The sequence below is a fragment of the Mauremys mutica genome, chromosome 6 (genome assembly GCF_020497125.1).
Source record: "Mauremys mutica isolate MM-2020 ecotype Southern chromosome 6, ASM2049712v1, whole genome shotgun sequence".
NCBI classification, from domain to species: Eukaryota; Metazoa; Chordata; order Testudines; family Geoemydidae; genus Mauremys; species Mauremys mutica.
In genome coordinates, this window is record NC_059077.1 from 77063929 (window position 1) to 77079900 (window position 15972).

At 38.4% G+C, this 15972-nt stretch overlaps 1 protein-coding gene and 1 long non-coding RNA gene across 2 annotated transcripts in view; one reads left to right on the forward strand and one right to left on the reverse strand.

The window, feature by feature from the left end:
• Window positions 1–1596, forward strand: part of LOC123372391 — a 69631-nt gene extending 68035 nt beyond the window's left edge. Inside the window, exon 7 of the long non-coding RNA XR_006580257.1 lies at window positions 1043–1596. This is a non-coding gene — a long non-coding RNA (uncharacterized LOC123372391). The remainder of the gene's footprint in view (window positions 1–1042) is intronic.
• Window positions 1–15972, reverse strand: part of FBN2 (fibrillin 2) — a 250289-nt gene that overhangs the window by 74817 nt on the left and 159500 nt on the right. Inside the window, exons 31-36 of the mRNA XM_045020453.1 lie at window positions 14312–14437; window positions 12836–12958; window positions 11035–11157; window positions 9070–9195; window positions 5226–5348; window positions 3922–4044 (exon numbers count right to left, since the gene is read on the reverse strand). Coding sequence (XP_044876388.1) covers window positions 3922–4044; window positions 5226–5348; window positions 9070–9195; window positions 11035–11157; window positions 12836–12958; window positions 14312–14437 — 744 coding nt within the window. The remainder of the gene's footprint in view (window positions 1–3921; window positions 4045–5225; window positions 5349–9069; window positions 9196–11034; window positions 11158–12835; window positions 12959–14311; window positions 14438–15972) is intronic.

Here is a 15972-nt window from a genome sequence, read left to right on the forward strand (position 1 = left end):
ATAATCTGAAACTGCATTAAATAACTTTAAGGGAATTTTGTGTATTAGTAGTGTTCCTTTAGACTTAAAAAAAAGTTACATACTATAGCTTGGCCATTAAAATCACTAGGGTTGGTAGAATGAGGAAGGAAACTGCTAACAGAAAGAAAATTATGGTAAGGAATTTTCCATTCTGCTGCATAGATTCTCCCCTCATTCTTCACTAAGGGGAAATAGCAAGTAGTGAATTAGAGTAGGGAAGGAACCAGCCCATGAAGCACTTTACCACTAAAGGATTACACTACAGAGAAATAGAAACCCACTTTGTAGAAGTTGGTAAGTTGGTAAATGCATTGTATGAGGATCACAATGCTGTTCTGCAATTTATCTCTGATAAGGCTGAGACTCTTCCTCTTTGTGTTACCGCTAGAGACCTTGCAGATGGAGTCTTGATTGTCTCATGGAAAAGTTTCCCAGATGTCTAAATAAATGAATGAATTTTCTGGTTGAGAACTGTCTAGACAACAAAACTGTATCAATCACCCTAAGGCCTGGTCTACACTGCGGACGTGGGGGGGGTGTCGATGTAAGATACGCACCTTCAGCTACAGGAATAGCGTAGCTGAAGTCAACGTATCTTATTTCGACTTACCTCCCATCCCATCCTCACGGCGCAAGATCGATGGCCGCGGCTCCCCCATCAACTCTGCTTCCGCCTCTCGCCCTGGTGGAGTTCCAGAGTTGACAGGAGTGCATTCGGGGATTGATTGATCGCATCCAGACGAGACATGATAAATCGATCCCCAATAGATCAATCGCTACCCACCGATCTGGCTGGTAGTGTGGACATACCCTAACAGACAATTCCTGTTGAATTACACTTCATTTTTAGTGCTTAAAATTTCAATCAGAGATGATCTCAGCATCTCAGGATGAAGAATGGGCCCATTTCAATTGGTCTAATCTTCTCTCCAGGTGCTTTGGCTGGCATTATCAAGTCCAAAAATTAGTGTGGATCTAGCAGGATGACCATGGTTCATTCTTTTCTTATTTTTGGTTTCAGATTACCCTTCACATGAACTGCCTTGCAAAACACAAGATTCTTCTCTGTCAAAGACATTATTTCCATTGCTTCTGAGAAGAGCTTTGAATTCTGGTTTATCCCTGTTTTTTGTTCATACACATCAATGATGGTGCCATTGAAGAGAACCGGAAAGCGGTATCCTTTGAGGAAATTTGTGGACATTTTCAGCACAAACTGTGCATTCAAGAAGGATGATGCTTTCCTTTTCTTGGTGAGGTCCCATAACTCCTGTCATTTGTCTTCCAGTTACACTCCCCATCCTTTAAGACCTTCTTCCTCAGTGTGTATATATGAGTTCAGAATATAAATTGTGTTAGGTTTCAGCGTGTCCTCTGGACTCATCTGCCTGTGATGACTTGGGTCAATTTTCTGCTATATACAGGCAGATAGCTTCTGTGTAGCCACTGAGACTGGGAGCATTGCTCTCATATGTACTATGGGATCTTTTGGGGAAAAAAAGTCCTTCTGAAAGATGAACAATGTCTTCTTCTGATGAGATTAGGATTACACTGATTTTTGCTATCTGCACTAGTTCCCACCGTTTATGAAAATTTTACAATATATGTTTTATTTAACATGGTAGTTTTAGCCAGCAGTTCCCATTCAGATCCTATGATGTCCTCAAAGATCAAGCGCATGGGAAATGCTGTATCCAACTTTATTTGGAGAGGAAGATATTTTCCCTTAGTTTTGAAAACTCCTTCTTTTTGGTCTGTTTATGGGTATTATCTTGCAGGTTATAATATTACAGTACTTAGGTAGAGAAAGCTCTCCTGAGTGTCCACCTTTAGACTTCACGGTATGAATCATATAGTTCATCCTCCAGGAGAAGAGCTGCTGGAGAAGGAAAATGACGAAGGATGATAATGATTATTGTATATTATTAGCGAGTTTCTAATGAACTATTGCTTTTCCACCCCAAAGGGCTGTATTTGTTTTAAAAAGTGCTTCCTGAAGTAGCACATTAATCTAAAAACTTTATCCAGGGAAAAGGATTTCTCACTTACCCTTCTGTAATCCTATACAGGTGCAGTTGCATAGGAAATTGAGTTCTTACTTCTGACTTTTGGTTTGGGTACAAACTCCCTGGAGTGAGCAGTCCGGACTTTTGAGGGAGGTCAGGGAGAGATTCATTCCCGCCTTTGAGAGCTAGAGCCCTTGTACCAGAAAAGTGAGGATCTGTGCAATTCCCTGTCTGCTGATGCCTGAGACAGAGCTTCAAAAAGTAGCAGACTGCAGTCAGAGTTGCTTCTTCTCTTCTCTACACACACAGACATGCTGCAGGCTGGGGGAGAGGCAGTGAGTCTGACAGAAAATACTGTGAAAGGGTCTTTGTGCAGGAGAAAAGGCCCAGCAAACGCTTCCTCAGGGTGGAAATGAAAAAGATTTAAACTTTGACTTTTCTCCCATTTGCTCTTTAAAAAGTTACAAGTTAGCTATTCAGTAGGGGGTGCTGGCTTCTGTTGGGTTTTTTGGAGGTGCTGGGGTGTGCGGGGGACTCTGGAGTTACCCCTGAACAGGCTGTCTAGGTCCCCCTCCCCTTTGAAAATTGTTCTGGATGAATCCTGGAGCTCTTGCTCAAGTTCCCCATGCCAGAACTGCGGTTCCAGAGGAGGGCTGAGCCCCAAAACACAGATCTAACTCAAGGCCCCATGTTCTGGCAGATTGAGGGTCAGCTGGCAACAGGCACGGCAAGACTCACCCTCAGAAGCTTCTGAAAAGCTGCCTGACAGACGCCTCTGGCTGAGGGGGCCTGAGGGATCCTAGAAGAAATGTTCTGCACCAAAGGACCCAGAAGATTAGAGTCTCCGTGCTCCAGCGAGTCCTCAGCTCACGAGCTGGAAAGGGGAACTAGACACTGACATGAGATTTCAATGGCTCAAAAAATGAATAAAAATTGAGTCTGGGGTTTTCAAAATAACCTCGTGAAGTCAGGCACCCAAATCTGACTGAAATTCAAAAGGAGTTGGGTACCTAACTTCCTTAGGTACCTTTGAAAATTGCAGCCTGAAACTGTAAAATAAATTGGTTGGGATAAGCTGAGATGCCAACTTGTTCTGCTGCTGGTGGCCTGAGGTGTAGGGTGGGGCTTGGTCCTGGTACCCTGAGCAATGACAGTGAGCCTCTTTGAATTCTACAGGGAAAAGCAGAACAAGGGAAGAGCTGAGCAGCAGAATCCATTCTGACGGAACTTCACATTTCTTTAACGAAAGTTTGAATCAGGTTTTATTTATTTGACTTAGACCAATAGCAAACATCATAATAATTTTTAAATTACTACAGATAGGAATGCTTTAAAAAAAACAACAACAAACAAGACATCCCCAGAAAGCGAAGTGAAGAGGCCTTTGGGGCATTTCCAATCTGAAAGGTTAAATGATTTGCCCAAGTTCACTCCATAAGTCTGTGACACCATTACTGGAAGTCAAGCAGTTTAGGTGCTAGTGTAAGTATTGTACACTTCCTCTGAAGTAGATTTTCATCAGCCCCATGAGAACTCTTGAATTTAAAACTCAATTACTAAAATCAGAAACATGGGTCTATCTAGAAAATGGAATCAATAATGCAAACAACAAACCAACACTCTGGTATATACAGAAAATATATTTTAAGAAAATGGACAATATTTATAGTATTTAAAACTGGTAAATCTATATTTAGGAGCATGGTTTGATATCTAACATGACAGTAACAGATTCATATTTTCTGGATCAAAATCTGCACTGATTGATTTTGAACAGGATGTAAAACAAGGCAAAATTTGGCCCTCTATCTTTAGAAATAATCTAGTATCAGTACAAGAGGCCTCTGGATCCGCTGTCTATGAGTCATACTTACTTGAAATAGTTTTCACTTACCCACACAACCTACTCCAGTTGGGTTCAGCTGGAAATCTGGTGGGCAGTTACACTCATACCTCCCAGGCGTATTCACACAGAGACCATTAACACAGTTAATGGGATCAGCACACTCATCAATATCTAAAATGGGAAAGCTACATTTGTAATCTGTTGATTTAATGGAGGAACAATGTGGGGAATGATGTAAGGGTATGATTCAAATGAGAGAGAGAAAGATAAACCTTATTTTTAGCTGAAGTTGAAGCAATTACAGTTCATGAAACACTCAGGAACAATTTCTACTGTTGCACATTTAATAGATACATTACTTTTGTTCAGTTCTTAATTTAACCAAAATACCATATAGCCCTACATAGTAGAGCCCTGCATGGGATTGTTTTTTCTATCCTGTTTTTCCCACTTCCACACTGTTTCTTGCATTTTTATCCCTCTCCCACCTGCAAAACCTTAGACCCCGAGAGAGAGAGAGTGAGTTTCCCCAAGGCCACTAAACAAAAAAACAAATGTGGTCAGTTAATATATAAATAGAATTCAGACACAATTTTTACAACTAAAAGAGTAAACAAATCTTGCTTAAACCATGTAAAAATACTTTAACGCCTTATAATAGACATCAAATCTCGTTCTAACCCTCAAGTAAATTTAAGTATTGAAAGTTTTAAAGTGTTTTCCTGCAATTACTGCAGTCTGTTCCCCCCCCACACCTAATCACATCTGCAACAAAATACATTTTACCCACTCCTGCTATTATGGACCTGCAGGATCCCAGGAAGTTGAGACAGCAGTTGCGGCCAGCAAGCTCCCTCCATCCTGAGCCCTGTCATGTATCCCCCCTGCTCTATGGGTGGGGTAAGCGGGGGGGCAGGAGCAGGAGGGAGGGGGACATGCTGACATTAGCCCCCCGCTTCCCCTTCTGCACAGCAAGCAGGAGGCTCCCAAGAGCAGCTCCAAGGCAGAGGGCAGGAGCAGCACATGACAGTGGGGTGAGGGATAGCTGAACAGCCGGCAATTGATAGCCTGCTGGGCAGCTGCCACACAGGAGGAGGGGGGACTGCCGGTCCATCCTGGTTCCAAGCCCTCACCAGCTGGCTGTAACAGGCTGCTCTTCCTGCAAACAGTGGATAAAGCAGGTGGCTGCTAAACAACATTATAAAGGAGCATTGTGCAACTCTAAATGAACATGTTCTCTAATTGATCAGCAATATAACAATGTTAACCGGGATGACTTTAAGTGAGGAGTTACTGGATATTAAACACCTCTTTGAAAGACCTGCCACCTTTCTGTATAGAATTGGATATACCTGTACAGTTTCCTCCAGTTCTATCCAGTTCATAGCCATCATCGCAGATACAATGAAACATGCCTGGTAAGTTATTGCAGGTACCAAAAACACAAATGTTCTGGAAGGTGCATTCATCAATATCTGAAGAAATAGAGGAAGAGCAATTAGTTACAGCTCATCATAGTAGTGCCCACTATCTTAAGAACAACTAAAAACACTCAAAGAACACATAAAACACTAACAGAATTTCTGGAAAATCAGACGCACTATTTGTATACTTTAAAAGTTAAACATAGGAATTTTTGAGGAATAGCTTTAAAGACACCACATCACTTATTCCTGTCATATTTGTTATAATAATTTTCAGATATAAAGTGAACGTTCAAGTATTTCTATTTGCCAAGAAAAGTTGTGCTATCAGGAATGAATCTCCCGGATTCCACATGGAAAAGAAAGATTTTAAAATCAAAATACTATTAAATGACTTTTTAGAAATATACAGGAAAAAAGAAAAGAAAAGCACATAGTTAAACAAGTGCAAATTATAGGGATTGATCATTTACCATGCTCCTAGTTTCAAGCATGTAGGTAAGCATGTGTGTAAGGTTCACCAAACTCCCCTTGAAAGAATGCAAAGTACACCAAAAAGAGAGCAGTAGGCTGGCCACTCCCTAGTTCCTGCGTTGACATACCCACAGTTTTCCCATCTTTCCAGGGACACTACGGATATGTCTACACAGCAACTAGACACCCACAGCTGGTCTGTGCCAACTGACTCAGGCTCATGGGGCTCAAGCTGCGGGGCTCTTTCATTGCTATGTAGACTTACGGGCTTGGCCTGGAGCACGAGCTCTGGGACCCTCCCAGCTCATAAGCCTGAGTTGGCTGGCACAGGCCAGCCGCAAGTGTCTAGCTGCCATGTAGACATACCCTGGACATAGCCTCCACCTAGTTTCATAAACACCGGAAAAATGGAGAAGGCAAATTAAAGCAAGTCCAGGCTGTTTTAATATGTCTGCACATGTGCGTCAGGGTAAATAAAAATTGAAATAAAAAAAATTAGAAGCGAATTTAATTTAAATTAAATTAAATACAGGTTTATATTTTAAAATATACCTATTTAAAATTAAAGTTGAAATTGACAACCTATTTTAAGGCCTAACCTTGGTATAATATATTAAAATAATTTAAACTGAATACAAAAATAATATTCAGTAGCACATGTTTGCTACTATGTTCTAAAGAAAGTTAAATGACTGAAGTGGTAGAAGTCACTGGCTAAGCACATGGAATCAGAATTTGTTGAAGTGCTAAACAAGCTTTGGATAGAAGTAGTCTCTTCTGCAGGTGCAGAGAGAATATTTTCTTCATTTCAATTTATTCAACTAGTTCATTCAAAGGTAATAAACCAATTGGAAGTTGAAAAAGCAGGAAAACTTGTTTTCTTTCTTCAATCTATTAACAAAAATGAGATGAATAAAGGTAAGTTAAGATACATAGCTGCATAAATAATGTGTATAGATATAGTGTCCTCAAGGGATCTGTACTGGGATCAGTGCTGTTCAACATATTCATAAATGATCTGGGTATAGGGGTAAACAGTGAGCTGGCAAAGTTTGCAGATGATAACTATCTTGAGTAATTTTGTAAGTCCAAAGCAGACTGCAAGGTTACAAAGGGACCTCACAAAACTGGGTGACTGGACAACAAAATGGCAGATGAAATTCAATTGTTGATAAATGCAAAGTAAGGCACATTGGAAAGCAAAATCTCAACTATCCATACAGAATAATGGGGTCTAAATTAACTGCTACCACTCAAGAAAGAGATCTTGGAGCCAGTGTGGATAGTTCTCTGAAAACATCTGCTCAATGCACAGCAGCAATAAAAAAAGCTAACAGAATGTTAGGAACCATTAGGAAAAGCACCGATAATAAGACAGAAAATATAATGCCACTATATGAAGCCATGATACGACCACATCTTGACTACCATGTGCATTTCTGGCTGCCCCATCTCAAAAAAGATATAATAGAAGTGGAAAAGGTACAGAGAAGGGCAAGAAAAATTATTAAGGGTATGGAACATCTTCCATATGGGGAGAGATTAAAAAGACAGGGACTTTTCATCATAGAAAAGAGAAGACTAAAGGGGGATATGATAGACGTCTATAAAATCATGAATGGTGTGGAGAAAGTGACTAAGGAATATTATTTACCCCTTCACAAAACAAAAGAACCAGGTGTCACAATGAAAATAATAGGCAGAAGGTTTAAAACAAACAAAAGGAAGTACTTCTTCAAACACACAGTCAACCTGTAGAACTCATTGCCAGGGAATGTTGTGGAGGTCAAAAGTATAACTGGGTTAAAAAAAGAATTAGATACGTTCCTGGAAGACAGGTCCATCAGTGGCTATTTGCCAAGATGGTCACAGATGGAATCCCATGCTCTAGGTGTCCCTAAGACTCTGACTGCCAGATGCTGGGACTGGAAAACAGGGGATGGATCACTTGATAATTGGCCTCTTGTGTTCATTCTCTTTGAAGCATCTGGCATCAGCCACTGTCGTAAGACAGGATACTGAGCAAGATGGACCATTGGTCTGGCCATTCTTATGTTAAGTTCAGTGTAGATGTACCAAACATGGACAGGATTATACCTCAAGTGCAAGGAACCATTTCTGCTCACCCATAAGAAAGGTCCTTCCTTTGCACTCACCAGATCAGCAAAACTTCCTATTACATAGTTTGGTTCCATGGGTGCTCCATGTTACTGTTAAAAAAAACACAACTGTGTCCCAATATCTTACGCAAAACTCTCAAATTTCTCTTTCAAGGACTCCACTTCATAGCATCATTAAAAATAAATATTTCCCATGGCTCTCCAGAGAGTTATGATTTTCTTGTTTACAAAAGATATCCATGGCTTCCGATATTTTAGGATTTTTGTTTAAGTATCAGTATGATGGCAAAGCAGCTGCAAAAACTGCACTGAAAAATCTCCTAAACAAGCTTATTGACAAGACTGTGGTAACACAATGGATCAAACCAGTAGACTCTCAGGGCCAAATTTTCAGGAGTTTCTAAGTTTTACAGCAGTGAGAAAGTTGATTTATGTACATACATATGGGGGTCTGCATATGCAAAACTGTGGGTACAATTTTAGAGAATGCTTTTAAAAATCTGGCCTTAGATGTCTTTTCAAGAGGTTTACACTTTCCAAGCTGTCATGAGGTTTCTAATAACATTTTTGTGTTTTAAAACAAGATTTTAAAAGTTTTGGAGCATTCAGTACACAGAAATCAGTCTAGAACAGAGTCCTCATATACTTCTGTTATGAATCACTGTCAGCTAAAAGTTATGTCTCAGACAACAGAGTACATATGACAGAGAGAAAGCGGGGAGAAGAAAAGTTCCAAAAAGAGAAATTTTAGGATTGTTGTAACTTAAACACAGTAGTGAACAGCACAGTTCAAATTTCCTGTGTACATTTACTAAATAGAGCAGTGATCAGCATAGTTTTTATTTCCTGTATAAATGTATTAAATAGAACAGTGGTCAGCAGAGTTTTTCCACAAACCATTCACTAAGACAAAAACAAGAGAAATAATTAAGGAAAACAAACTTGTTGAGCCAAACCTCTACTCCAGGTTTCTTGGCCCAATACCAGGAAAACTTCATAAGAGATGAAAGCTACCTTCACCATAATTCATACAGCAAAATAATCCTTGCTGGAGAAGCATATGAAGCATGTTATGTGTATTCTGCTTCTAGGCTGAGGTTCTTCCAGCACTTCTTGTGGTTTCCTTCACAGCAGCCAATCCAAACTCAGAAAACAAGGTTGAAGTACTGGTAATTTACCTTGGCAAGATTTGCTGTCTGAAGCTGGAGTGAATCCCATTTCACACTCACATCGATATGCACCAGGGACATTCAGGCACTGTCCATTCTCACACAAATTAACATTTTCTGCACACTCATCAATATCTGCGGGAGAAGAAGTAAGCAGCCATTAAATTTCTGTGATGTATTTTATCATCAAAGTATGATTCTGTTTCTTCCCATTTATCATTCAAATAAATTCTGTTCAACATTTGTTGATATAAAGCAAAGTAAGTACACCATTCAAAGACAGAATATAAAAGAATGTAGAAAAACAAAAGGCAGCAACTATTTCCAATAGCTTTTCCCCTACTGGGTCTCCATGTACTGACATTTTCATTAATAGATTTTACCATACAGTATCTAATTTTGAACCGATGTAAGTTTTCCAGACCCATTAGTGGCAATTCTGACAAACAATAAGGTGGATATCATGCATCGTAAAATATAGTGATGAAATATTTCTGAATAAGATACTTCTAGAGGCAAATTTTCAAAATTAAATCTCTATTTATGCAAATGTAAATTGCCTTTTTCACACAATTTTTAACCCTATTAACTGTGTGAGCAAATGATACATACACAAACACTATCTGCATATACAAACTGAACACTAGTGGGGTCTGTGGGTTTAAACTATCATTTCTGTGCACATATCACAGTACGCTAAGTTTTGCAGGTGTTCTTCTAACATTTGGCCTTTAAAATTTTACTGTTTTCCTAGCATCATTTAGATTTATAAACATTTCATATATATGGGAATGTTGTTCAAGAGTGCAGTCATTGTAATCACATGAAAAATGAATCAGATCACCCAGACTAAGTATACCCAGATACTAAATCTGACTTATTAGTTCTATCCATTAATGCTTAGCTCTCAAAATTATGAAAACAAAATGTTAAAATACTAGTCTTTAAAATATATGAGAATGACATGGAGAACGTTGATTTAAAACCACATATTTATCAACTACATCTACTACAATTAAAATAATATTTTAATGGTTCTGACCATAATAAACAGAAAGAAGACAGTGTCTATTTAGGATGGAAGTAAATTTGGGTCTATATTTAGGTTAGTTGAAAAGTATAACATGCAGTAACATTACTTTCTAGCCATTATAGCATATTCTATATGTATTCACAAAAAAGTAATTGAACACGAATCACAGGACTGGAAGGGACTTCGAGAGGTCATCTAGTCCAGTCCCCTACACTCATAGCAGGACAAAATGCATTAGTACTTGAAAGAAAACAGATGTTACTGCAGGTCTATATTGTGGATGGAAAGGGTGACAAAACTGTAATCAAGCAAATACACAATCTCATCAGTGTTTATATATAAAATCAGGATAATTGTCAATATTTCAAATTATTTTCAGTTATCATATAAGAAAAAGTTCATTCTTAAAAATTCAAAGCCAACTATTAGCAAATGCAAAGGCACAAGCATGATATATTTTTCAATTCTAACCAGACTTAACTTTTCATATGACGATGATCAAATCCTCCCCAAACTGGCATATTGAAGCGAAAACAGATGCTGCCCTCTGCAGTCCCTGCTACAGGGATCCTGCTAACAGGGACAGGATGTGTAATGGGGAGCTGGAGCTGTGTGTGCTCCTGGCTATACAGTTTACTGGTGACTACAGGCTGATGGGAATGGGTCAGGGGGGTGGAGGAGGGTAGGGTAGACAAGAACACTAGCCAATCAGCCACCTGCAGATTTGGTACACAAGCTAAAGTGAGAGCCAGGAGTCTCTGCTAGCAAGTTTCTTGAATGATCTGGAGGGATCTTGACTTGCATCTTGTATGGCAGAGGCTCTTACAATTTTCTCCCCATCTTTCAGAGTTAGTCCTAATTTTGCAAAACTTCTAAAAAAAAATGGGAAAAAAATCAGTATCCAAACTACCCTTACTGGAAACTTCTTAGACCTTTCTTACCAGAACAAGTGAATCCATCTCCAGTGAATCCCTCAGCACAGGCACAACGGTATGACCCAGGAGTGTTCACACATTGAGCATTCACACTACACTTGTGGGTTCCATTAGAACATTCATCAAGATCTGTATAGCAGAAGAAAACCAAGACATTAGAAAGAGTAAACTGTACATTTATAGCAGGTAATATGCTGTACTCGCAATTAACCTGTGAGCTGATACACACCAAAAAACACAAAGTTGATTATTATAGCCAGGAGGACACCTGTACCAATGCTAAATACCAGCAGGAGATACTTGGTTAATATACAGTTGATTTAATTTTAAATTTTCCTCTTACAATAAAGTTTATATGCATGAATGAAGTGGTTCCGAGCACAAATTACAGCAGTTCAAATGACACATACCCTAAATAACTTGAATTTTAGTACTTTGTTAGAGAAATTGGAATCAAAACAGTGCTTAAAACCTGGAAAATGCTGCAAAACCTCTACTAAACTAACACTACACCATACTACAGGTACTGACTCCTACTAACTATTTACACTAACAAAGTCCTAGCCAGCAGCTGTGATGCAGGTAATAAACCATAAGGAGAGAACTACACAAGGAGCTCGTGGCAGTAAGGAGTGGCTAGTGGCAGTAAGGAGGAACTAAGGTGAGTCAGGGCGGTATTGCCCTTATATAGGGAGGAGCCTTGAGGAGGAGCAGGATGCATGTGCCACCTTGGTGGGAACTGCTGCAGGAGAAAAAGTCTCTGGTTCGTGGTGTGGAGCACACAACTGCAACAACTCAAAGAAGAACAATTCTTTTTACTTAGAGATGCAATGAAACCTCAAACAATAAATTGCCCAAAAAAAGCTTGCAGGAGAGGGGCTTTCCCTTCTTCTCAGCAATGGCTTAACCACAGTGAGCTTTAGGGGCAGTTTTGCAAAGGTATTTAGCCACCATAAGACACTGATAGTCACCTGAGTGAGATTTACAAAAGCACCCCAGGGAATCAATGGAAGTTAGGCGCCTGAATCACTAAGGCACATCTATAAATCAGACTTAGTGCCTGTCTGCATCCACCATTGCCTAAACCTTTGTAAATCTAGCAGATAGTACTGTCTCATAATACTAAGACTTATCTTTTAAATAAATAATAAAATAAAATAATAATACCTAGTTCTTATACAGCAATTTTCATCCATAAATCTTAAAGTGCTTTGCAAAAGAGGTCAGTACCATTATCCTCATTTTAAAGATGGGGAAACTGATGCACAGAGAGGTAAAGTGACTTGTCCAAGGTCACCCAGCAGCCAGTGGCAGAGACAGAAAAAGAACAAGAGATGTCTTAAGTTTCCTTTCACTTATAGAAACTGATCTATGAGTAACTGGTACAGAATAAATGAACTTAACATTTTCCACAGCTTGACATTTACCCGTAAGCTTTGGAAAAATATTTAATTCATTCTCCAGTCTATAATTGATTGAATTTAGCTTAAAAATGCTGGACATGCATCAAAAGATGTCTGCAGTAAAGTTTCAATTTCTTTCCAATATTATAAGCCAACATAAGTATTCTGACTTGAATCATTTCATATTAAGTTGTTTAAAGTAAACTGCTAGACAGACAAGAGTTTGAGATAGAAGTAAACTTGTTTCTTCACAGAACAAAAAAAATAAATAAATGAAATACAAGAACCCTATTTCTCTATCTGCCCATAGATCTTTACATGTAAAGGAATACAATGATTTTTTTTCAAATAGTCAATTTAAAAACTTTTCAGCCAAACAAATACATCACTAATTACACACTCACCAATACATTTAATGCCATTTCCCTTCCATCCCTCTCTGCAGCTGCATTTGAAGCTTCCTGGGACATTAACACATGAGGCATGCATGTCACAGTTGTGGGCACCAATCTCACACTCATCCACATCTAACAAAGCAAAACAAATTGATCAATAAAAGTTCAATTCCAAGGCTTCATAAATATTGGAAAGTTGACTTGTGATGTTTTTCCAACATACTGTATATGTCTGTTGCATAGTTTCAAAATAGAAATACTGTATAATGATTTAAGCAGGTTTATATTTGTAGCTTGTGTTACTGGAAAGTATATAGTCTATTATATTTCCAGGTTTTTCTTTATCTGCAAATATATATTAAAACTGGGTTTGTTATTTCCTACAATATCAGGTTTCTATCTGATATTCATGTAAACTTACACAAATGTTATTTATTTTTATTTGTTTAAAAATGTTTCCATCAGCCCTCTGAGCATACATGCAAATCTTATTCAAAAAAAAGATTTGACAATTACACAAAAAATCCCTAAAGGCCAAGTTATAGGGAAAAAAATCTTTAGTTACTGGAAGTGGGTGATGGCTGTGGAATATACAGAACAATATTTATTACACTCTGCTAGAAAAAAAAAAGAGACAAAAATATGTAAAATGGTCCCTATTAATAGCACTTTTGAGGATCTAAGACCATATAGTCCTCTTGTTAGGCTCAAATAATTGATAAATAGGAGAAAAACAAATATTTAAAAACAGAAATCTTTCAAATATAGCAAATATGTACATTCAAGAAGATCTGTTTCTCAGTTTTATATATCCCATAATGTCAGTCTTGCATACTACAATAAAACCAAACGATGCAAAAAAAAGTAAGTAAAAGAACAAATTGAAATTTCTCTTTGATACAACCCTCCTCTTTTGTGATTAGAACTTTGCTTCCTTTTAATAACTGTTGCCAACTTTCCTAAGAAGCGCAGTTTTGGAAATATCCAGTTTCCTGCTATGCAACTATAGACAGCCCCAGTCAGTAGAAAGGATGATGTTTAGCTGCAGAAAAATGGAGGGTAAGATAGGTGGGTGTCATGGAAGCCTCCAGCATGGCAATGCAGAGAGTAGGATGAGAGTCATTTGGCTGAAACAACCTCCATCTAGCAGCCTAGCATAGTAGCTGCCCTGTGGCCAGGGGAAGGATTTTCTTCCACTACTGGATTTGTAGAATATGAGCCTGTTTGACTTTAGTATTGTACAGTTGCTAGGGTGATTCATCAAAGGACTGCCTGTGTTTCAGTTTCTGTTCTTTACCTTCTTTTCTTCCCTCTCCTCTCTTTCCTTTTATCGTATTCTTGCTATTTAGATTTACTTGATGTACATTTTTTTCTCAATTAATGTGAAATCCATCTAGGAGCTGCCCACTGTGACAAAGACTAAAACTTTGCAGATGAAATATAACAACTATAATGCATAATACAAATGCTGGAAATAGTCTATACCTGTGCATCCAGTGGTTCCCTTCTTGACTGAATATCCTAGCTGACAGTGGCAAATGAAGGATCCCTTGGTGTTCTCACACTCTCCAAACATACAGATGTTGGAATTCAAGTCACATTCATTTACATCTGCAGGTGCATATAGTTTAATTATTACTTGAATATTACAGCCAATTAATAGCATAATCTACTTTTGGGAAATATTTTCACCCTTCAGGTGAATTTAATGAAAGTCAGAAGTAATCAATAATTCTATTAGTAAGATAGTCAAGGTTTACTTGAGACTTGACAGGCAATATTAGTCTTCAACATACTACATTTCAAACATTCCTCACTTCATTTCTGCAATTCTCTAAAGAGGTAGGGATGATACTCTTGCACAATTACACTAGCTTTTTCAAAATGGATAAAAGAGTTGAATATTTAACTATGAAGTTGATTATTTGTTAAAAGAATAATGTAATGTCAATTTAAAAACACTCAGACATGAACATCATATTGTAGCAACGCTACTTTCTTCCAGAGAACAATTTATTTAAAAAATGTAACCCTATTTCTAGTCTTGAATTATCTGCAAACTGACTTCAATTTTCACAGGTTTTTTTCATCATTTAAAATGTTGATGAGTGACATATGAAAGAATGTATTTTAGGCCTCAGAGTGTCACTAGTAAAAAAATAAAACTAAAATAATAATTGAAACATAAGTAAAATCTAAACGAAAGCACTTACCCCTGATTAAAATGTGGATTATAATTACAAGGTACAGCAAATCCTCTATATTTAGGACAAGCATTAAAATCAGGTAAATGGCAAACAGCCAAATGAGGAAATTCAAAAAGATGACGTGATTCATATTACTAAACAATACAGTGATGCTAGGGGAGATGGAACTTTCCAAATATATTGCCCAATATTTTTATACCTCCTTTTAAATGAAATGGTAATACCAGGGTATGCCAATGAAGGGAATTACTATGGTGAGAATAAAAAGGCATTGCTGGTGTTTTCTCTGTTTTGGTTTTGAAAGAAATAAAATACCAGTAAGTATAAATTATAATAGGTACAATTTTAAATAGGGGTGGCAGGAGTGGAGTTGGAAGTGAACTGGCCCGTAAGATTTCCAGGGATTTTCAGATGTATCCCTGTAGTTCTGATCTGTTGGGACATCAATGCAGGTAAGAACTCGTCTGCATTTTCCAGGGTCTCAGTGGAGGAGTTCCAATCAGAGAGGATTGAAGATGGGGCCCTAACATATCTAGGGAACTCCCCTGGGTTGGGAGCAGTTGTGGCAAAGGTTTCCTATTTGGTCTTCAGAAAGGGTTTCCACACCGATTTAATACCTGGTTAAGTTTCTGTCCCTTTCTTTAGGGATCTGTTTATTGTTTTCCCAAGCAAAGGGAGACAAGTATACAAAAAGTAGCACTAGCGACCATCTGGTTAGGAGTTCAGACTGAGGGGTCCTCTGGAAGTTGCTGCGAGGGCCCTTTCCAAGCCAGAGGGGCTCAATGGGGCCTGCCTGCAGTCTCCAGCTCTGTTTGCCAGAGATTATCTTCTCTCCTGACTCTTCCCATGCTCCCCTTCATGGCTGAGTTCTCCATTATATTCCAGATGAGAGTGTGGGACAATCCTGAGGTGTGGATCAGCTGCATCATCTGATTCCCA